The 25,437-nt window shown below is 42.6% G+C and overlaps 1 protein-coding gene across 1 annotated transcript in view; it reads right to left on the bottom strand.

Annotated features, from left to right (window-relative positions):
• DTNBP1 (dystrobrevin binding protein 1) overlaps positions 1 to 23,330 on the bottom strand; it is a 106,507-nt gene extending 83,177 nt beyond the window's left edge. Inside the window, exons 1-5 of the mRNA XM_075213103.1 lie at positions 23,164 to 23,330; positions 8,796 to 8,849; positions 8,343 to 8,393; positions 6,548 to 6,608; positions 571 to 703 (exon numbers count right to left, since the gene is read on the bottom strand). Coding sequence (XP_075069204.1) covers positions 571 to 703; positions 6,548 to 6,608; positions 8,343 to 8,393; positions 8,796 to 8,849; positions 23,164 to 23,219 — 355 coding nt within the window. The 5' untranslated portion in view covers positions 23,220 to 23,330. The remainder of the gene's footprint in view (positions 1 to 570; positions 704 to 6,547; positions 6,609 to 8,342; positions 8,394 to 8,795; positions 8,850 to 23,163) is intronic.
• Positions 23,331 to 25,437: the final 2,107 nt, after the last annotated feature.

The raw sequence follows: 25,437 nt of genomic DNA on the forward strand, positions 1-25,437 counted from the left end.
ATGAGCATCAGACATACAAATGGCCGTGTCATATCATGCCAGACTGGTAGCTTTATCAGTAACAATGCATGTGTGAGGTGGGCACATCAGTGTAATAGTGGCTGCACGCAAGCTCTCTTGCACTTTCCTACACAAATGATGTCAAGATTTCAGGATATAGTTTACACTGAAGCACCATAGAGTTCACTAGCAAAAACCATGCACACTGCATAGTTAGAATAGCGTTTTAGCAATGTTAAAACACATTGCTGTGCAAATGGTGGATACATCATAAACACAAGCTACACATTGTCCTCACTTTGGATGCTCAGTAACCCAGCAGTTTGCCCATAATCTGTATATTGTTTAGACCTTCTCTGTGCATTTGATGAAACGGCAATACAACACTGTGTTAAACAATGTGGCACTTACATGCAATATTACAGACGTGGTCTTTGCAATGCCTCATGCCACTGTGAAACCTAAAATATGCAGGTTCTGATCATGACAAAGACAACTGTACAGTCCTGCCCAGAATTAGAAGATTCCAGTGCTTGAAGCCCGGTCAAGCACTGCCTACAGGCCACTCACCAAGCTTAGCAGTCACAGACTCAAGATCCGCAAGAAATACAGGTATGTGTTGCAGCTGCTCCTGCAGTTCCACCAGACCACTTTTCTTCTTCTCCCAGTGAGCAGACAGCATCACCACCTCACTGTCTACCTGCTGAAATAGGAAGTAACAAGGCAATGATTGTAATGCTACAAATGAAAATTAAAAAAATAAATAAAAAGATCCATAGAACACAAATGTAGGACAATAACTAAATGCCTTTGGGCTCTGACTAATTAAATACTTTGTGCCTAACCTAAAATAAATATATAATAAATCAAACTAGACCCATGAATCAAATTTTACATGAAAAAGATTATTGCACATGATTGTTCTTCACCACTGCCAGGGCAGATCCTGACATCTAGTGGTAATAAAAAATAAATGCACTCAACGCCTTCATCTGGTTCATAAGAACAGCTAGAACATTTGTGTTTGAAAACTATTTTTTTGCTACTATTATATACACATATAGCAATTTATGAATGCAATATTTTAGGACCAAAAAAAATTGATTATAAAAGAACATGCTTGAGTGATGTCCACAATTGCCTTAACGAACTGAGTTAGACCAAGTATTACACACACACACACACACACACACACACACACACATATATATATATATATCAGAGTGGAGGCAGTCATTTTATAAGATGATACAACATTCAGTATAATGAAGGATATACCACAGGTCTGTACAAATGTATAGGCTCACTTCTCATGAACAGTGGCTGAGCTTACAAATTGGCTGCCTCCACTGTGTGTGTCAGGCGCCGCTCGGCGGCCGCCTGTTCTTTCCGCATCGCGCGTCTGGTTGCCTAGCAACCAGACGCGTCACTTCCGCCCCCGCTCGGCCGCCTGGCTACAAGGTTAGAAAGCGTTCCCGTTGCTAGCAACGGGACGCTGCATGTAGGTAGCGCTACGGTGCCAGGAGGATGACAGCACTACAGGCGCTGAGGCTCATTGGCTACTAGAACTATTTAAGCCTCTCTGGATCCCACCTCCTGTGCCAGAGTTTCAGGTCCTTTCCTGTCCTCCAGCGTTCCAGTGATTGTTTGTCTCCTGACCTTTTGCCTGTCTCCAGATTATTACCGTATTGCCTTGACTACCCTTTTGGATCTCCCTTTTGTACCACGCTGCCAGAACGCTACCGACCCGGCTTGTCTCACTACCCCTTTGGATTCTCCTCGTGTACCTGCCTTGCCCGCATTGTTGCCGAACCGGTCTGTCTGACAACTCCCGTGCCTCGCTATCTGACTCGTGGAAAGGACCGCGACCTGCGTGTTTCCTGTAGCTGAGTCCATACCTCCTTGCAGGGGGTCCCTGGTGAACACCAGGGGCACGTTAGACTATGCGCCTTCCTTCGAGTAGTGCCAACGATAGCAGGTACGCTATACTCAGTCGTGACAGTGTGTCAGGAATGTCACTGGTTCCTATGGAATGGATAAGTATTTTGTGAACCTATTTGTATTAATGATAATGCAGACTGTATCCTGTAGGTAGCAAGTACATTTACAGCAGCCAATGACGATTTGTTGAGGCTTATATTAATATTTTCTCCAATGAGGATACGCTAACAGTAAATGATTTAGGCCTCAAGGTTCCTTCACTTTGTGCAACCTTGTTATTTAATGTATCTGGGAGCACTTTTCATAATTCAATTACTAAAGTTTATATTCCCCTTTCTCTATTCTACTTCCTCATTAATCTAGGAGATTGTAGAACCTAGACCTTAACCCCTTCACCACTGAAGCTTTTCTCATCCCAGTGCTGACCACTTTCATCACATATTTAATGATTGCTGATGAAAACCGATCAGCAAGCAAGATATAAAACAGATGTTAACATCATTTGAAAGAGGGGACTTCCCTTTTTCAAACAATGGTACTCTTAGGTTTCTAAGCACCAGGGATAAGGAGATAGAGCCTTTGATATAGCCCCCAATCCCTGGCATTTCCCACAGACTTTAATGGACTGTGCTGTGACATATGCACAGTTCTAAAGGTGCAAATATGAATTCCCTCCAGCAGCATCAGAAATTCCACAAATGACAGCGGGAAGTGATCTGTGGATTTTCTTAACCCTTTAAAAAAAAGCAGAGGATGAGTGGGACTTGTCCGTAGCACTTTAGGGGGGTCATATAGAAGACGAGTTCCACTTGTTCTTGGAACTGAAAGGAGTAAAATGTAACTTCCTATTTCTTGGCAGCAGGCGGATTCCTAATGTATCATCAACACAACAATCAGCTCTCCTTTTATCTAACAATAACAATGTAAACAAACCAATATATAATTAAAACACACGTTGTGCAAGGGGAAGGGAGGGGAATATAACCCAAACATTTGAGCTTCTATTTTATAGCATTTGCCTAAAGTGTCAGTGAGAGGAATATTCACTTTAAGCAACTGCATCTCTCCAATTCATGTCCTAATAAGCAGCATTGTGTATGCTCCCCCTTCAATGGAGTTACTATGGATTACAGTCACCTCTTGGCCACCAGAATGGTGTGTGTATTACTGCTGTACTGCATACACTTTACCACCTTTAATGTGACCTTGTAAAGAACAGACTTCAAGTGACAATCAAATAGATTATTTTTAGGAAACATAAGTTAAAATAAAAAACTTGTAATACCCTGGTTGCATAAATGTGCCCGCCCCTTTATAATGGGGCTGTAGCTGTATTAAGTGTTAACCAATTACATTCAAAATCATGTTCAAATATATACACCTGCCAGCAATGAATGGGATTGTGATTAAACTGAAAAATTAAGAGCAGTTCATTGCCTGTATGTGGCAATCTCCCATATTATGCATGTCTGACATATGGGGTAGGGTGGCAAGATGGAAGCCAATCCTTTCAAAATGCTTAGCAATAAAAAACAAAACAAAAAACAAATAACTCCAAAAACAATACACCCAAAGACAACCATACCTACTGTGCAGCATTATGGTGGCAGTATCATGCTTTGGAGCCGCTTCTCTTCAGTCGGGACAGGTGCTAGTCAGGATAGAGGGCATAATGTATAGCCCCAAATATCAAGATAAAGAGAAACTTTACCTTCAAACATAATAACGAACAAAAACACACATTACACACACACGTCAACGATGGAATGGCTTCAGAAAAGGAAGGTCAAAGTGTTGGGGGTAAATTTATCAAGCTGTAGGTTTGAAGAAGTGGAGATGTTGCCTATAGCAACCAATCCGATTCTAGCTGTCATTTTGTACAATGTACTAAATAAATGATAACTAGAATCCGATTGGTTGCTATAGGCAACATCTCCACTTTTTTTTTTTTAAACCCGCAGCTTGATAAATTTACCCCTTGCAATGGCCCAGTCCTTAGTTGCACTGAAAACCAGTGGAATGACCTAAGAGGCTGTGCACAGGAAATGGTCTCGCTAATTGATGGACCTTTAACTTTGTTTTTCAGGAAACAGTGGAATACAACTGCTAAGTCAAGTTCTTCCCGATCAGACTTGGATATCACTTCTGGGCCTCTTGTACTTAGATTTTACCCGATTGCTCCAGAGACTTCTTGCTCTATTTCTCCCCCCATACCTTTATCCCCCCTAGCTCTTACGCGTCTCCATCTGTTACCCCCTCCTTTGTTTAAAACAAAATCCAGGCATCATCATCATTTATTTATATAGCGCCAGCAAATTCTGTAGCGCTTTACAAACATTGATAAGACAATACTGGGTAATACATACAGATAGAGAGGTAAGAGAACCCTGCTCGCAAGCTTACAATCTATAGGACAATGGGAGTTAGAAACACAAGGGCATGTGCTACATCATATTGCACAATGGACCAGCTAGAATGCAAAGGTAAAAGTACTGAGTGGGCTGTGTGTGTGGCAATGTTGGTCAGAGGGTTGTTGTCTTGCGTTAGCAGTGTAGAGGATGGTAATAGGGTAATCTAGGGAAATTAAGATGGTGGTTGAGGAATATCATAACCTTGTCTGAAGAGGTGGGTTTTCAGAGAACGCTTGAAGGTTTGAAGACTAGAGGAAAGTCTTACTGTGCGTGGGAGGAAATTCCACAAAGTGGAAGCAGCACGGAAAAAATCCTGTAACCGAGAATGGAAGGATGTGATGAGAGTGGAAGAGAGACGTAGATCTTGTGCAGAACGGAGGTGTCGAGTAGGGAGGTATTTCGAGACCAGTGAGGAGATGCATGTCGGTACAATTTTGTTGATGGCCTTGTATGTTAGTAGAAGAATTTTATATTGGTTTCGTTGAAATACAGTCAGCCAATGTAGAGACTGACAGAGTGGCTCAGCAGAGGAATAACGTTTAGTAAGGAAAATCAATCTAGCCGCTGCGTGCAAAATAGATTGTAGGGGTTCAAGTCTGACTTTGGGAAAACCAGTAAGGAGGGAATTGCAATAGTCGATGCGGGAGATGAGGAGTGCATGAATTAATGTTTTTGCGGTGTCTTGTGTCAGATATGTGCGTATTCTGTAAATGTTCTTTAGGTGTATGTAACATGATTTAGATATAGAGTTGATGTGGGGAATAAACGACAGTTGTGAATCAAGGATTACACCTAGGCAACGAGCTTGTGGGGTGGGATTTATGGTCATGTTATCGACAGAAATAGAAATGTCAGGCAGGAAGCTTCTGTTTTTGGGTGGGAATATTATTAATTCAGTTTTTGAAAGATTGAGTTTGAGTTGGCGAGAAGACATCCAAGATGAAATGGCAGAAAGACAGTCAGTAACGCGAGACAACACAGATGGTGAAAGATCAGGAGAGGATAGATAAATTTGTGCATCATCCGCATAGAGAGGATACTGAAATCCAAAGGAGCTTATTAGTTTTCCAAGAGAAGTGGTGTAGATAGAGAATAGCAGAGGACCTAGGACTGAGCCTTGTGGTACTCCAACTGATAAAGAAAGCGGAGCAGAGGTGGCCCCAGAGAAATAAAACACTGAAAGAGCGATTAGATAGGTAGGATGAGAACCAGGATAGGACAGTGCCTTCAAGACCTAGGGATTGTAGCGTTTGTATGAGGAGAGAGTGGTCAACAGTGTCAAATGCAGCAGAGAGATCCAGGAGAATTAGAAGAGAGTAATGGTTATTATTTTTTGCTGTGATCAAATAATTGACAACCTCCATCTGATACTTAGTTTAGTTATCCGTATGTTTTTGCCACATCTATAACATGTCTATTTTCAGAAGTTCTTAATATTGTTATTAAAAAAACAAAACAAAAAGGTGCTTAAGGTGTGTACACTTATACATATGCAACCATGGTATTGTGTTTTTTTTTATTTTCAACTCTTTTCCTAATAATTATCTATTTGTTTTTCCACTTGAATTATGTTTGTTCACAGTCACATTAAAGGTGTAAAAAAGGCCGACATGATTTATGTTTATATCAGACTTCACAAAAACCTCCAATCTTAATAAGGTTGTGTATACTTTTTATATCCACTGTATATCCAGAAAGTTGGCTTTGCAAGTGTTCTCACAGTACACTCATGTAGTACCGCTTACTCCATTGCAGGAGGTAGTAATACACATAACCTTTCACCAAGTAAGAAGTGAAGGCGTATACACACAGGATTTTCAGAAAGCAAAGGATGAACAAAATAGTGGCAAAACGTGTAACCACCCATGTGATTTAGCCCTTAGAAATGCACACACTGCCATCTTCCAATCGTTGTGTGATGGACTAACGTAATCAGCATGGAAAAAGCAGAACAGGTTTCAGCATGGACTGTACAAACAGAAACATTCTCCTTCCCCCATCATAACGCGAGTTTAGGCAACTGACTGACTGGTCCCAGCAGTGGGACTTAGAACGTAGGTGTTCCTTAGTAACATTATGACGGAGACATGAAGAAGGGCCGACATAACAGAATTAGATTGGTACTCGGAAGGTTATACTACACAATACATAACATTCAGTGAGTTGCAGACTAGATATACAACAAGAAGGCTTACCTCCCCGACTTTAGCACATTCTCTCGCACCATTATGTAGGGCGGCCCAAGACTCTTCATACCTTCACAAAAAAAAACAAAGAAAGTTGAAGTATATAATTTAAATACAGGTGAAATTTTGAATATTAAAAAAGCTCAGCCATTAGGTGGATCAGCCATTATGTTTATCAGCCTTCCAAGACAGAATCATTGATGTACTGTAGTTCTCTTTTATGTGTACAATGAGTACATACTATACACAGATGGAAATTTTTCACAGTGCCCAGTAACATTAAAACTATACCCCTGCCAATATCTGAGCTTGTGACATAATATTGTACAGACGAAATGTCAGGTAAAGAAACCCATATCTCTGTACAACATAAAGGGCAGAGCAATTGTGACATTATGGGATAAGACACAGAGGGATACAACTGTTAAACACAACATAGTGCAATAGAGTAGAAACCAAATGACAAATGCTGTCACATGTGTAATTTGAAAAGATCAGATCTATTATAGTTGGTTAGATATATCAACATATTTGTCTTATTAGAGTATTGCTGCTATAAAGCTACAGACACACACACACACACATATATATATATATACATACATACATATACATACATAAACACACACACATATACATACACACACACATAGCAATTTAAATAAATTCCACAGCCCATCTACATTTCTCTACATGGTGTCATCAGTCTCAATGCATTCTACGTAGAAGGAGGAGAGAGAGGGATGAGAGAGATTCTGAGCAGGATCTACAAATGACGAGGGGTTTGGAGCAGGAAGCTGTAGGAAGAGAATGTCATTTTGGAGTAAGACTAATAAGGATAGTGAGAGACTATAGTATAGAGTATAGAGGCTGGCTGACAGCTCCATGCATTTTGTAAAACAGGAATATTTAAGACTTTGTTTACTTTTATTTTACAACTGCAAAAAAAGAATTTAATAAATATAATTTAAATATGTCATAAGATACCAACAATGTTGTAATGCAAACTGCTTCAAGTGCCGAGTCTTAATTGATGCAATTACTCAGAAATGAAGGCATAATTTGTTTGTTTTGCCTCTCTTTGGAACTGGCATATTAAATAAATATAGGGCATGAACAGAAAAAGACCATTATTTCATAAACAAACCATAAAAAATAAAATAAAAAAAATACGTAGGCGCTTTAAAAATAAGTAGACAAACATGCTTTAAAATCCAGCAATCCTATATTACAATAACCTCTGTCAATCTTGTAGCGAGTCTGTTTATTTTTAGCATACATATTAAAATAAAAGTAATCAGTAAAAAAACATTTATAGCAGAGGCGAGCAAATAAGAGTTTGCAGCATAAGAATCAATTTCACAGACGCATTTGTCCATTTCCGTTACAAGGTGTATAGTCTGTGAACATTAGCCTGTGTTGGAGTTTAAATTCTCAGCAGAACAAAAATGAAGGGAGGAATTCTGCATAGAACACTAAAGGCTAAATTATACCACAGGCACTACAGCCAAATGATGCAAATATTCTATACAACACTTCCCCTTTTCTATAATTAATGGGGGTTTATTTTCACATCATATTATTGGTTTCTTATTCTCAAAACAGGTGGATGATCCAATGAGAGAAAACCAGCAACAGGCGGCTTGGTATAGAATTTAATGGTATCACTTTTGCCCCAGTGATTTTCTTGAGTCGAGTTTTATTTGATAACACTGCTGAAGAAACCGCTTGTGTGACAATCCCTCAGGCAGAAGGATTTCATCAGCTTCATCAAAGGGATAAAAAAAATTGGTTAAATAATTACCTGCTAAGAAGTTCCACACCTGCCGGAAACTTGGCTACTTGTTCAGTCGGCCTAAAGGAGAAGCAAACATTGTTCAATATTTATAAAATACAAGTTAACCTGTGCATGATACTCATGCATTCTAGTCAAACCAAGCTACTTAAGGTGTTAAAAAGGTTCTGGTCATCTTCATCGCCACACACACACGCCGCTAGGCTTTTATATATTAGATAATGCTAAGAATTTAGTAGGTCAGTGTAGTATATAACTCCGCCCAGCAGGTGGCGCTGCAGCTTGAGCACTCTGTCACCCGGTAGTTTTTTACACACACACACACACACACACACTAACACACGCCGCTAGGCTTTTATATATTAGATTATAACAGGAATTAGTTTTGCAGACTAATGTTTTTGAAGGTTACATCATTGTTCTATGAAATTTTACAAAGGCAGACAACATATATGTTTATACCTGTGCTGCTTTTTTATCTTCACATCCCTTGATTTGTCACCCAAGCTCTTGAACCTGTAATTGAGACAGAAAACATGTAAGGTTTCACACGTCAACCAGAGGAAATATTTGCTGCATATAGCGAACATAGGCTTTGAAAATGGACCCATAGATATAACAGCCTACAATCTCTGCTGACTAGTAAGTGTTATCATCCATCTGAAAACAGAAAGCACTGTACATGTGAGAGCTAAGAAAATGTGAGCACAATAGTAACACTTCTGATTATCCATAAGAATAATACTAATAAAAAAAAAGACAAAAAATGACATATGGACAAATGCAAAGTCAGCTGCTGCACACATTACTGCAAGGTGGCAGACTTATTCCAGTAAGCGAGTTTCACAGAAACATGGCAAAGGTCAGTAAGTAACATTAAATAATATTCAGAGAAACAACTTAATGCCAGCTAAGAATAGGCACAACAAAATAGTTTACCTTTTTCTATAACATATTAACTATTATCATGTGATCATTGAGCCGTATAGCCATTATACCTGTATTAGAAGAGGAATATTTATAAAAACTGGTGCAGAAAAACCCATAGAAAGCAGCCAGACGGAAACAGTAAATTGTAGGTGCTGTTCTCAGTGTTTTTCTATTAGTAAGCTGCACTTAGCAATGCACATAGTAGCTATAATCTACTTAAAATGGTTTCAATTAAAAATATGTTAAACAAGACAAAATGTGTAGAGCAATAACATGCGTTTTTAAAGTACTTTATGCAATGGAAAAAGGAGTTTGTGTTTACAGGTCACTAGTACATTCAGCAGCACAGTTATAAAATAAACATAACCAAATATTTGTGCTGCTGCTCTGTTATGTGAAAATATTTTTCCACAGGCTGAACTGATTTGAAAGTGTGTCAGTCAGCAAATAAAAACCTCTTGATCTAAAGTAAAAGGAGACAATTAACAATTTAGAGCAACAGCCACCTGAGCTTTGTAACACAGATGGGGAGGAAATAAAGCGTTTCACGATAATTCAAGAAACTAGGAGAGGAAAATACATAATGGAAACAGTGCTTGTCTTCTACATCAAACATTTTAAAGTAGCATCAGTTTTGTATAGCTTTGTTTTCGGAGTACGGTAGAGGTGGCAATTTAGTGACCTCATGTGGCCTCCAGTGTTTGCATGTTAAATCAACAAATCTGGTCACTGCCGAGGACATCTATAACCATTTAAAAAAGGTGTGTGTGTATATATGTATATATATTAAAAACATACTATTATATATTTACAGCCAGACAGATCAACTGACCTGTGCATGATTAAAGAAATCCTGAGCGGATATTACTAGTGCTGGATTATCAGAATGCACCTTGGATAAAAGGTCTTCATATGTTTTGTAATAGGGTAATTGAAGAGTGCTAGAGGAAAGGAAATGACACAGACCAAGTAAATAAAATAAACTGCTCTTTCAAATGTTAGGAAATAACAGCAGTGCGGATCAGGATAATGATCTGTGTCTCTGCTATGTGTTCATAACGGTCTATTCCAAAACGCTTAGCAGGGATACAGATTGTGGTTAACCTGTTAGGCACTTCTTTGGTAGTAATAACTACTGTGCGCTTGGAGTTTCCTGGCATTTCTACATGCAACTTATTCTATTTACTTAGTCAATGAAACAGTTGGCTTTACTTAGGTGTCACTTCCCTCTCGCTAGCGTTCTGCAGTTACCCTATTACTGACAACATATTTGCTTGATTGTGGCTGCACACAAGCATCTGTAGTTAAAGGGCTTAACAACTGTATGAACTGAGTTGTTTCTTTAGGAAGAACCTGTTATCTCCACCAGTGAATTGAAATAAGCCTGTTAGTGGAATGGAGAACAGTTACAGCCCACATCTGTACAGTGCTGGGCAAAAAAAGGGACCAGAACCATGGTTAAATGGCCTTCATGTTATTAACCAACAGGTAAATCAGACCTGGACACAAGTGTCAAACATAGAAAAGCAGCAGCTTAAGATCTTACAAGCATTCAATATTACTCACAGATTGCATGAGCAAATATGTAACATTTCAAGATAAAAACCTATATCTGATTAAGCTAGGAAAATGGGTGCCAGTAAAACATAGGAAAGTAGATGTCTGAACGCTGAGACACTAGTCTCTCTCTTTCTCGTATTATACACACACACACATTATATATATATATATACAAATGTTGTAAGTATATAATGTTATCTCTGCAGAATCTTTGATTCTAATGGAAAAATGGTTTCCCAAGATCAATTGAAACATTACTTTGACTACTTTGAAGAAAGTACTAAGAAGAGAACAATCACATTAGGATTTTAGAAGATTTCACAAAAAAGGACATTAACAAAAAAAAAACTGCATAATGTAAGTTAAAGAACTATATGAATACTTGTCAGAAACTAGTGGTGTCACTGTTGACTCAATTTCATTCACAGCTCCCCATTATGATTAAGGAAGTAGAAGAAACGCCAGGAAATATTATAGAGATAATACACTCAATTGTACCACCATACCAAAATCATCAGCAATGTGTATTCCAACCTCAAGTACCATCACCCATGGGAGTGGTGAGGCTGAATACGCAGCTCAAGCTGCCTACTTACCCCATGGCTTGGTCGGTAGTAAGCGTTATAAATGTAGATTGAGAGAGTTAAAGAGATAAAATGTAACAAAAGACAAGTGATAGTGAACAATGACCAGCAAACTGTACTTGTTCCATAGTTCCCTAAAGGAACTAAGTGTTCAGGGAGGAAATCAAGATATTTTTTGTGTATTACAACCAAAATTGGGCACATTTTAACCAACTTCTCGGACCAACACTCCTAATTGAACTTTGAACTAGTTTACATGAAACAGCTAAGAGGCTTGGACAATAACCCATTGAGCATCAATATACAGGAATTTCAATTTCACAGGGAACAAGTACAGTTTGCTGGTCATTGTTCACTATCACTTGTCTTTTGTTACATTCTGTCTCTAACTCTCTCTCTAAATCTACCCTTATAACTCTCTCTCTGTCTACCTGTTCTAACCCTTACTACTGAAAGCCATGTGGCAAGTGGTGAGTATTCAGCCTGACCACTGCCATGGGTGATGGTACTATAGGTTGGAGTACACATTGTCGATTATTTTATTTTTTTGGTGTGCAAGTAATGTTGCATATTTTAGTTATCACCTGTCAAAAATGCAGTTATTGCATTTGATTTGATGGAATTAGTCCAATATAATAGTTATACTTAATCATGATAATTTAAAGAATACTTGGGAGTCCATAGTTTTAATGTAAAATAAATGAATAAAATATAATTAGTTAGTATGCACATTATTCTGTAATTGAGTGATGTGCATTATAGCGATGTTCCTTCCTTCTGCAGCACTGGACAGCAGGGGAAATAGACAACACCTATGCAGACAAAAAACTAAAAAATAGGGGTGGGGGGGGGGGGGCTGCTCATGAGAGAGCTTAAGATCTAGTGGGAAAGGGGCACAGTTGACACAAGAAGGGCAAGTGTCGCTCACAGTGGAGGTTGGGAAGGTTGAGAGGTTTTACAAGTGTGAGAAGTATAGCTGGGAGTAGGGTAGGCTCTAATGAAGAGCTGTGATTTCAGAGAGCATTTAAAGATTTGAAGAGTGGGGGGCAGTCTGATCAGGTATGATATGCAATTGAATAAGTGGGTAACAATACGGGAAAAGTCTTGTAGGTGGGAGAGTGAGGTCATTATCAGAGATGAGGCAAGGAACAGGTTAGATGTAGATCTAAGAGGGATCAGGAAGAGTATTTTGAGATGAGGTTACAGATGTATGTATTAGTGGTGGTTTCAAGGGTGAGTAATGTGAACTGGATTCTGGAGGATATGGGAAGCCAGTGTATGGATTTGCAGGTGTTAAGTCCCAATTTGTATTTAGTACAGATTGAAGTGGGAAGATTGGATTAGAGTTTTAATTGCATCTTGAAGAGAAAAGAAAAAAAAAAAAAAAGGTATATTCTAGCAATATTTCAAAGAGGAGAGTGACAGTCCGGGAGAGAGACTGGATGTAAGAAGTAAAGCTAAGGGCAGAGCCCAGGGTGACACCAAGGCAGCAGGCTGAGGGAACTGAGAACATTATGATGTTGTTGACTGCAAGTGAGATTGGAGAGGAGGTGATGACTCTGGGAGGAGGGAAGACAATGAGTTCTGTTTTGGGCCTGTTGAGCTTTAAACAGAATTGGGAAATCCATGTGGAGATATCATAGAGACACCTGATCACAGGAGATAGTAGAAGGGGAGAGGTATATTTGGGTGCTGTCGGGTTAGAGGTAGTACTGGAAGCTGAATAAGAGAAGAGGAGTACAGTGAAAAAAAGCATAGAGCCGAGATGGTAGGAGTGGAAGATGTGCCAGAGGTAGAGTGGAAGGAGAATTTGGATAGGTAGGAGGTGAACCAAGAAAAAAAAAAAAAAAAAATGTCGCCAAGATCAATGGAATGAACAGTATGCAGGAGAATGTGATCAAAAAGAGTGGCAGAGAGGTCAAGGAGAATTAGTATGGAGAAGTGACCCTTAGACTTTGCTGTTCATAGATCATTGAACATGTTTGTTAGGGTAGTCTCAGTGGAATGTTAGGGTAGTCTCAGTGGAATGTTAGGGTAGTCTCAGTGGAATGTTAGGGTAGTCTCAGTGGAATGTTAGGGTAGTCTCAGTGGAATGTTAGGGTAGTCTCAGTGGAATGTTAGGGTCAAAAGCTTAACTGCAGAGAGTCGAGACGGGAGTATAAGAAGAGAGAAAGCAAGATGAGGGATTTATGTACAACCGGTTAAGTAGTGTGGAAGTAATGGGGAGGAGAGAATTAGGGCAGTATCTGGAGAGAGAAGCTGGGTCAAGGGAGGTTTTTCTTTACAACTGATAAGATATGAGCACATGTTTAAAAAAGGATGGGAGTATGCCTGTAGGAAGAGGTTGAAGTTGTGAGCTACAGGATGGAGGGTGGGATGATGGGTGGACAGACTTCGTCCTTGGTTACTTTAGAGAATGGACTGGGGGTGTAGGAGAAGGTGGGAGAAGTATGTAGGGTCTGGCATGAGGAGGTATCTTGTCAAATGGTGTTGATTTAGGTGTGACAATATATAGCACAACAGCTAAAATTGCACCTCAATAAAAGATCCATGCAGCAGCTTTTAACTTTTGATTTGCGAGGTGAGCTCTCTTGGTCAGGAACGGCATCTTAGGTGCATCTAGCACAGCCAATATTCACTCATTAGCTATGCATCAGGTCATTTCCCAATCTCGTTCAATATGAAACCAGATGAATGAGTCAAAAACGCATGTCACAATATGACATTTGCACCGTCTGCCCCACATGATTATGGGTTAAAGTCAGAGGGACAATATGTCAGCATGGTGTTTTTTTCCTTCGATTCCACATCAGACAGTACAGATTATATACAGTGGTCACCGAGATCAATGATTATTATAACCCACAACATATTCACAGCATTTTCCAGGCAGTCAATTACAAGCTAAAATCATGTTCCCCAAATGTTTCCAGCATCAATTTGTTTTTATATGTCTCCTTAAAACAAGCTAAATATAACTTACAAGAACACAGAACACACACTGTATGACAGCGGGAGACCTTGTGACTGAAACGGGTCAACTCAATCATTTATTGGAAGCAGCATCTTATTTACAATCTTCTCTATTAAAAAGAAAACAGTAACTTTCTGTATAAGCAAAACCTCTTTAAAACATTGTTGGCTGGACCTGTGGAGTCAAGCATATATTCCATTTAAAATGTGATTTTTGTGATAAGCATTTTCTATGATGGATATAGCTTTTCACATAGCTTATATAAACATAAAAGTAAAATACTGAATTAAGAAACTGCGGCATTTCGTAAACAAATGAAACCAAAAGATAGGACCAAGCCCCAAAACTTGTTAGACACAAACCATTTGGGTGTGCCACAGTTGTACAAGGTATAACGTAGAGTAGGACCAACAAATTACTTAAATGTTATCTTTTACACAGCCCAAATGACAGACAGACATTTGGCAACGATCCAGCATCTGGACAAAACATGGTGCAAACGCAAATTACCTTTTTTTTTGCACGCAGCAAAAATACAATCAGCTTTTTACATTGCTATTTAGAGTTAAAGTAAAATGCACCCCCTTCTAACTTTAACATATATATGCACATTTTAAACCTGACCCCCTTCTTACAGTTCAACATGGTTTTGTAAAGATGCAAAATTGCATTTAGCACAGCGTCTCACACCATACCCACCGCCATAAAGCACAGCGTCACACACCATACCCACCGCCATATAGCACAGCGTCACACACCATACCCACCGCCATATAGCACAGCGTCACACACCATACCCACCGCCATATAGCACAGCGTCACACACCATACCCACCGCCATATAGCACAGCGTCACACACCATACACACCGCCATATAGCACAGCGTCACACACCATACCCACCGCCATATAGCACAGCGTCTCACACCATACCCACCGCCATATAGCACAGCGTCTCACACCATACCCACCGCCATATAGCACAGCGTCTCACACCATACCCACCGCCATATAGCACAGCGTCACACACCATACCCACCGCCATATAGCACAGCGTCACACACCATACCCACCGCCATATAGCACAGCGTCACACACCATACCCACCGCCATATAGCACAGCGTCTCACACCATACCCACCGCCATATAGCACAGCGTCTCACACCATACCCACCGCCATATAGCACAGCGTCACACACCATACCCACCGCCATATAGCACAGCGTCACACACCATACCCACCGCCATATAGCACAGCGTCACACACCATACCCACCGCCATATAGCACAGCGTCACACACCATACCCACCGCCATATAGCACAGCGTCACACACCATACCCACAGCCATATAGCACAGCGTCACACACCATACCCACCGCCATATAGCACCGCGTCACACACCATACCCACCGCCATATAGCACAGCGTCTCACACCATACCCACCGCCATATAGCACAGCGTCACACACCATACCCACCGCCATATAGCACAGCGTCACACACCATACCCACCGCCATATAGCACAGCGTCACACACCATACCCACCGCCATATAGCACAGCGTCAAACACCATACCCACCGCCATATAGCACAGCGTCACACACCATACCCACCGCCATATAGCACAGCGTCACACACCATACCCACCGCCATATAGCACAGCGTCACACACCATACCCACCGCCATATAGCACAGCGTCTCACACCATACCCACCGCCATATAGCACAGCGTCTCACACCATACCCACCGCCATATAGCACAGCGTCTCACACCATACCCACCGCCATATAGCACAGCGTCACACACCATACCCACCGCCATATAGCACAGCGTCACACACCATACCCACCGCCATATAGCACAGCGTCTCACACCATACCCACCGCCATGTAGCACAGCGTCAAACACCATACCCACCGCCATGTAGCACAGCGTCTCACACCATACCCACCGCCATGTGGCACAGCGTCACACACCATACCCACCGCCATGTGGCACAGCGTCTCACACCATACCCCCCACCGCCATATCGCACAGCGTCACACACCATACCCACAGCCATATAGCACAGCGTCACACACAATACCCACCGCCATATAGCACAGCGTCACACACCATACCCACCGCCATATAGCACAGCGTCACACACCATACCCACCGCCATATATTACACAGCGTCACACACCATACCCACCGCCATATAGCACAGCGTCACACACCATACCCACCGCCATATAGCACAGCGTCACACACCATACCCACAGCCATATAGCACAGCGTCCTTCCAGCCTGCCCCCTCCACACACAATATACACAGCATATTGAGCGGGTGCAGCATGGCACAGCGATGAAAGAGAGGGGGGGCAGCATGGCACAGCGATGAAAGAGAGGGGGACATCATGGCACAGCGATGAAAGAGAGGGGGGACAGCATGGCAAAACGGTGAAAGAGAGGGGGGACAGCATGGCACAGCGGTGAAAGAGAGGGGGGACAGCATGGCACAGCGGTGAAAGAGAGGGGGGACAGCATGGCACAGCGGTGAAAGAGAGGGGGGACAGCATGGCACAGCGGTGAAAGAGAGGGGGGACAGCATGGCACAGCGGTGAAAGAGAGGGGGGACAGCATGGCACAGCGGTGAAAGAGAGGGGGGACAGCATGGCACAGCGGTGAAAGAGATGGGGGACAGCATGGCACAGCGGTGAAAGAGATGGGGGACAGCATGGCACAGCGGTGAAAGAGATGGGGGACAGCATGGCACAGCGGTGAAAGAGATGGGGGACAGCATGGCACAGCGGTGAAAGAGATGGGGGACAGCATGGCACAGCGGTGAAAGAGATGGGGGACAGCATGGCACAGCGGTGAAAGAGATGGGGGACAGCATGGCACAGCGATGAAAGAGATGGGGGACAGCATGGCACAGCGATGAAAGAGATGGGGGACAGCATGGCACAGCGATGAAAGAGATGGGGGACAGCATGGCACAGCGATGAAAGAGATGGGGGACAGCATGGCACAGCGATGAAAGAGATGGGGGACAGCATGGCACAGCGATGAAAGAGGGGGGGGACAGCATGGCACAGCGATGAAAGAGGGGGGACAGCATGGCACAGTGATGAAAGAGGGGGGGGACAGCATGGCACAGTGATGAAAGAGGGGGGGGGACAGCATGGCACAGTGATGAAAGAGGGGGGGGGACAGCATGGCACAGTGATGAAAGAGGGGGGGGACAGCATGGCACAGTGATGAAAGAGGGGGGGGGACAGCATGGCACAGTGATGAAAGAGGGGGGGGGACAGCATGGCACAGTGATGAAAGAGGGGGGGGACAGCATGGCACAGTGATGAAAGAGGGGGGGGACAGCATGGCACAGTGATGAAAGAGGGGGGGACAGCATGGCACAGTGATGAAAGAGGGGGGGGACAGCATGGCACAGTGATGAAAGAGGGGGGGACAGCATGGCACAGTGATGAAGGAGGGGGGACAGCATGGCACAGTGATGAAGGAGGGGGGACAGCATGGCACAGTGATGAAGGAGGGGGGACAGCATGGCACAGTGATGAAGGAGGGGGGACAGCATGGCACAGTGATGAAGGAGGGGGGACAGCATGGCACAGTGATGAAGGAGGGGGGACAGCATGGCACAGTGATGAAGGAGGGGGACAGCATGGCACAGTGATGAAGGAGGGGGGACAGCATGGCACAGTGATGAAGGAGGGGGGACAGCATGGCACAGTGATGAAGGAGGAGGGACAGCATGGCACAGTGATGAAAGAGGGGGGGGACAGCATGGCACAGTGATGAAAGAGGGGGGGACAGCATGGCACAGTGATGAAAGAGGGGGGGACAGCATGGCATAGTGATGAAAGAGGGGGGGGACAGCATGGCACAGTGATGAAAGAGGGGGGGAAACAGCATGGCACAGTGATGAAAGGGGGGGGGACAGCATGGCACAGTGATGAAAGATGGGGGGGACAGCATGGCACAGTGTGATGATGGGGGGGCCAGGTGAAGGGGGAAAAGCCAGCATGGAGGGTGCAGTGTGATCATAAGGGAGCACAGCAATGTGTGTGTGATGGCACAGGGGGCTTGTGGCAAAGTAGTGTGAGGTAGGTGGTGGCTAATTAATGGGTGAAATTTTGTTTGTGGGGTGATGGTGGGGCGGACTACTAATTTAAGATAGGGTGGTTTGGGGGCTACTGAATGTGGGGGAGAATGTGCCTATGAATTATTTATTGTCAGTGATGGTTGCGGGAAATAGGTATATTTCTGAAATTATTGCTGGGGCTGTTTGTAGGGAGGGAAATAGGTTAATTTATTAAATGTGAATACTATTGCTTTAATGTTGGGGCTAGAGGAAGGTCTAATTATTAATTGTGGGTGCTGTTGATTTAACGCCGGGGCTGGTTGTAATTTTATGAATGTACCCCTTTTTTTCCCAAATATGGCCCACAACATTACAGGATCCAGACAAACCGCAACTAAAGAAACCTGCAGCCACAGGTGGTGAAAGTGAGAAGAACAGGTTGGAGAGAGCAGGAGAGTCTGTGAAATGTTGTGATCCTAGTGGGACAATCCCAAGTTTTGGTGACCGTTCAATGGTGTACACAACAATGCAGGTTTTTTTCTCTGTAGGAGGGTGGCCTGGCCACGTCCAGTGATGCATAGCTACGCCCCCAATTGTAAGAACACATCTATACTTTTGTGCTGCCGCCCAAGTTTTTACATTCTCAACTATAAGGGGGGCCCCATGAAGTTTTTGTACCGGGACCCTGAATGCCTCTTGGCAGTCCTGCCCTCGCCCACAATATACACAGCATTCCAGACTGCACCCCCCTCCCCCACAATATACACAGCATTCCAGCCTGCACCCCCCCCCCCCACAATATACACAGCATTCCAGCCTGCACCCCCCCCCCACAATATACACAGCATTCCAGCCTGCACCCCCTCCCCCACAATATACACAGCATTCCAACCTGCACCCCCCTCCCCCACAATATACACAGCATTCCAGCCTGCACCCCCCTCTCCCACAATATACACAGCATTCCAGCCTGCACCCCCCTCCCCCACAATATACACAGCATTCCAGCCTGCACCTCCCTCCCCCACAATATACACAGCATTGCAGCCTGCACCTCCCTCCCCCACAATATACACAGCATTGCAGCCTGCAACCCCCCTCCCCCACAATATACACAGCATTGCAGCCTGCAACCCCCCTCCCCCACAATATACACAGCATTCCAGCCTGCAACCCCCCTCCCCCACAATATACACATCATTCCAGCCTGCACCCCCCCTCCCCCACAATATACCCAGCATTCCAGCCTGCACCCCCCCTCCCCCACAATATACCCAGCATTCCAGCCTGCACCTCCCTCCCCCACAATATACACAGCATTCCAGCCTGCACCCCCCTCCCCCACAATATACACAGCATTCCAGCCTGCACCCCCCTCCCCCACAATATACACAGCATTTCAGCCTGCACCCCCCCTCCCCCACAATTTACACAGCATTGCAGCCTGCACCCCCCCCTCCCCCACAATTTACACAGCATTGCAGCCTGCACCCCCCCCTCCCCCACAATATACACAGCATTCCAGCGTGCACCCCCCTCCCCCACAATATACACAGCATTCCAGCCTGCACTCCCCTCCCCCACAATATACACAGCATTCCAGCCTGCACCCCCTCCCCCACAACTTTCAAGTCTCTAACCCCCAAAATAAACACAGCATTACAGTCTGCACCCCCCACCATATAGCAATCCAGCCAGCACACAAAATGAACATCAGAGACTCTACAATGTATTTTCTTAGAGCCATTACATCTTGTTCAAAGTAATTAGAACTGCTGTTTGTACAGCACTTAGAGCCACTCTGGCCCATAGCGAAACCCTGGTCATGACTCATTGGCGTTTGAAACAAAATCAAGACTGCAGCTCTGTAAGACAGTTGCTGAACGCTGCTGTGCCTGTGGATCAGCAGGAGCCAGTTGTTGTGGTTCTTGGAAAATACAAAATAATGATAGGTTGGTATTTACTATTTTCCCTTGGTTTGTTTCTTCAAGCTGCCATTAATGATTTATAATTCTGCACAGTGTTCTGGAATACCATGACAACTACAGTCATATGACACATGATATATAGCGAGTACTGTAAAATCCTCCCTCTCCCTCCACATGATATGCTATGAGCTGTGTGTGACTGGCAGTCATACTAGTCACCCCAGAGAGTTTTTTAAAAGGGGATAATGCTTTGTAGGAAGACAGCTAAGAAAAATTACTTTCAGTTGGATGCTTAAAAGGGTACTTGCTGTTTCGAGAAATATTTCAAGAAAGAAAACTGTGTGCGATTGTTGCTTAAAAAGTTCCCCCAAAAAAAACCACAATAAAAACACCCCATGTATATAAAAATTTTGGTTGCTTTGTACTGAGCTCATCTTTATCTCTAGAACAGAATACAAGTACAATAGGCCTAGTCAGAAAGCACCTCAATTAACTTACTGTTCTGGGCCACACCTAAAGCTGTAAACACATCCTTTAATCCTGTTGAGGTGTTCAGGCACAATTGGGTGGGTTAAGTAATGCTGCACATTAATCATGCCGACTATCAGAAATAGCAAAATATCACAATGCTGGGATAACTTGTACACAGACATTGCATAAAAACTATTAGAACAGATCAAGTGCATCCACAGTGGAGAAAGGACATATCCCATAACAGATTTCTAGAAATTACACGTCAATGTACAGTGTGAGGTAGTCAGGGGAATTGACAAAGCAGAGAATTTCTGATCTCTCAAAACATGGCATGAGTTACTTCACTGCAAGTCTTTACAAGACTAGCAAGATAACGGGCATTTATGAAAGGAGAACAAAAATTAGATTGTTCTGTCATATTTCTAATGCAGTGCAGAAAAAAAAAGTAAAACCAGCTAAATACGTTTGTTACAAAACAACTAAGCACTTTGTATCCACAACATCTGCGATCATAACTCACTTATAATGTAATGCTAGCCTCATATGCTGCAATATTGCAGCCAGTAATAAGCAGTTTACAGTTTATCACATTATGGGGCAGCCTTAACTCTGCACAACGGAACGCGATGTATCTCCAGAACAGGCCGCTCATTTTCCCTTCGCGTACCATAGAGATGCAAGGGAAAGTGAGTGGAGATTTCTGTACGTAATAGTTGGCAAGGTGCGCAGCCAGACACAGAGGCGATGTTCAACGGTGCCCCACGACTAACTGAATATGCCCAACATGTGGCCCGAATGCAAACATCAAAAACAATAAGAACACATTATCCTGCAAGTTGATAAATGCAGTCAGCAGATGACAGCTAATGGGCCTGTGCGTGCAGTTATCTTCCAAACACAATGCAAAAGGCATGGCAGAATCTCACCCATCATCATCATTTATTTATATAGCTCCACTAATTCCACAGCGCTGTACAGAGAACTCACTCACATCAGTCCCTGCTACATTGGAGCCTACAGACTAAATTCCCTAACACACACACAGACTGTCTGATGGCATGAGATGGACAGACTAGGGACCCTTCTTTCTAAATGAGGATGAAACACCTACAAATGCAGGGAACTTACTAATTTAGAGCAGACATAGATACATTCATTAACCAGAAAACTTAAATGTGCATACATCTATAGTTCCATCCAATCACAGATGTTCAGCCCTTCTGTAGCATAGGAATAATTTTGCTGGAATTCTAATTAAATTCATGTTTAGCTGAGTGTAGTGAAAGCCAGACAGGGAAGACTTTGGTTTAGTTTGGAATGATTAACATGTATTGCAAGATAATTAACACTCCATGTTTTTAGCAGAGTGCTTTAAAAGTAGCTAAATAGCATAAAAAAATGTATTGCTAAAGGGAAGCTCAGAGGAATATTTCTTTCTTGTCTATTGTATGCAGTCACACCCTTACTGCGCCCCACTTTCTGTTTAATGGTTGTGACAAGCGCAATATATATCTATTTTTAAGGAACGTTTGGAGCAGGGCCGTAACTAGGGCTGAGGGTGCAATGCTAAAGGGGGGCACAATTTAGGAATAATTTAGGTTAAAATTGAGGGCTAGGGGGGCGGCATTTGTCTTTCTTGCCCCAGGCGCTAGAATTCTAAGTTACGGCTCTGGATTGGAGTAATGCAGAAAGACCTTTGTGGTTTATTTTACATTATGCTCATTAAGTGAAAACTTTGTATGTAGAGTATTCAAGTCAGTTTACAATGGAATCATTATTCCTGAGTTGCATTCTTCTGTCTTACAACACCCATCAGTAGTACTTCAAAAATGCTTCCAATAACCAATAGCTTAGCCACAGTCAGTTGACAGATACATTTACATTTGTATGATGTGCCTCAAGGGGGTATACAGAGTAAGCTGTGTGCTTACTTTTCATTCAATACAGGTAAGTAGGTATAAATGATAGTTAAAAGTCCAACAATAAACTAAGGGACAAAGATAAAAACGTGTGTTTTAGAGCTGCTTAAACCAGTAATTACTATATTGGAGAGGACAAAGCACATCCTACCAAATGATTAATGAGCCTGTGGGACCTCTCACCTAACATCACTACAATAAGCTGCTTCAGGGTGAATCTGTTAGTACGACTACTTCTATAAGTGTAATATATCCTGAGCTGCACTGGGTCCAAAGAGTGTTGTTGTGATGAAAGCGAGGGCAGCAAGTAGTTACATGCTGATACCAGCCAGAAGTAGGCAGCAAGCGATCATATGACAGCACAGATTTACCCGCTGGTGAGGTCCTGCTGCACAGTGAGCAGCCGCTCTCGCAGGTTCTCAAACATCCTGCCGTGACTGTACCCCGCAGAGGATAAGCGCGGACTATGCGGCACTGAGCGCTGTCTGCAGCCGCTGCACCATGTCCTCTATCGCCTCACAACGTCACAGTCACAAGGAGAGAGGAGGGACCGGAACAGCAGCATGCCCCGCCCACTCTGCCTGTCACAATACGCTGTTGGGAAATAGCTATACTGCTTAGTCCTTGTCGTCACAGTTATTGTCTTGCGTCCACTAGAGGGCAGCACAACCCTTTATGAAAAAGGAACCTGCACATCACGTTCAAGATCTCTACTTTGAGACTGTGTACAATACAAACTGGCATTAACTAAATACATTAAATTGTCTATTAAGTTGCAAGGAGCCAGAGACCTGGAGCTGACAGATGTTTTCTCAAGAGAATGGCCATTGTACCTCATCTTTTAATCTTTCAAGAGGTTAAACCCTCTGGGCCTGAGTCAATAACGAACTTAAGCAAGAAATTGAGTAAGTTTTCTTAAGTTTTTTGGGACAAAACCATGTTGCAATCAAAGGGGTGCAAATTAGTTTATTATTTTGCACATAAGTTAAATATTGGCTGTTTTTTCATGTAGCACATAAATACCGATGATATTTGTGTGCTATATGATAAAACAGGCAGAATTTGTACAGTCATATATATAATATGGGGAAATCCCACAGCCTGAACTGAAATGTGAAATGCTACATCAGGCCCATAGTTGCTAACTGCAAGGTGAACATTACACTTCTGAACATTTGAATATAAAGTATATGGGGCTGATTCATTAAGGAAAGTTAAGTAAAAAAAAAATTAGTAAGTAGTCTCCTGGACAAAACCATGTTACAATGCAAGGGCAAATTAGTTTTCTATTTTGTTCATATGTTAAATACTGTCTGTTTTTTCATGTAGCACACAAATATCAACTTTAAATTGCAGTGTACAAATAAACTATCAAGTATGTGTGTGCTACATGAAAAAACAGACAGTATTTAACATATGAACAAAATAGAAAACTAATTTGCACCCCTTGCATTCAGGACCGTCTCTTCCATTGGGCACGATGGGCAGGTGCCTGGGGGCCCTGCAGGCAAGGGGGCCCATCCGAATCCTTTTTTTAAAATACTTACCTTGCGGTCACATCAGCGGTGATCCGGCTCCCTCCCTGGTCCCCTCTTCCATGCTGTGCTCGCAATGAATGCTGGGCGTGATGTCACGCCCAGCATTCACTGCAACCACAGCACAGAAGAGGGCAGAAGAGACTCAACGGCGCGGAAAAAAGTAGAGGATCGGACTTAAGGTAAGTTAAGGGGGCCCCTATATATATATATATATATATATATGTAAAAAAAAAGTGATTATATATATAATCACGTTTTTTTTTACACACATATATATTTTTTTTACACACACACACACACACACACTATTTATATATATATATATATATATATATATATATATATATATATATATATATATACACACATATACACTGCATTGCCCGGGGGCCCATAAAGTTGTTAAGGTGGCCCTGCTTGCATTGTAACATGGTTTTGTCCAGGAGACTGCTTACTCAATTTTTTTTACTTAACTTTCCTTAATGAATCAGACCCTAAGTCTTCAGAGGTGCTATTTGGATCTTAAGCACGGTTGTGGTTGCAGACAATTATTTTAATATTTACTTTACCAATGTCATGTTTGCTACACATAACACATGTTTACTACATTTTACAAGAGCCCATGACAAGTTACAGTTAGACACTGCATATTTTAAACACGGTATCACCGTTTTTTCTGAGGCAAACCCAATGCAGAAAATCTATTTCCACATAGTGTTCATATTGATTGCCATGTAACAGTGATCCCCTGCTGAGGATACAAACAAAATTGTTCTTGGTCACCGGGCTGGAACCGCATACTATCATTATCTAGATCTAAGATGAGAAGGCCCCTGAATTGCTGTCATTTTTATACTCTATTTTAAAGCAAGAGCTTAAGCTTCATTGAAGTCTATGCTGCCATGTTAAGTCATTTGCTTCAGGAAACAGTTACGTTATCCATAGTTGCAATCCCTTATTCATAACTGTTCCTGTTGAGGTCCTGCCAGGGCCCTCTTAAGAACATCTTGGGCCCCCGGGCACAGCAGTGCACCGGGGCCCCTATATATACAAAAAAAAAAAAAAAAGATTATATATATGGGCCCTGCAGCCCAGGGGGGCCCGTCG

The sequence above is a fragment of the Mixophyes fleayi genome, chromosome 5 (genome assembly GCF_038048845.1).
Source record: "Mixophyes fleayi isolate aMixFle1 chromosome 5, aMixFle1.hap1, whole genome shotgun sequence".
NCBI lineage: Eukaryota > Metazoa > Chordata > Amphibia > Anura > Limnodynastidae > Mixophyes > Mixophyes fleayi.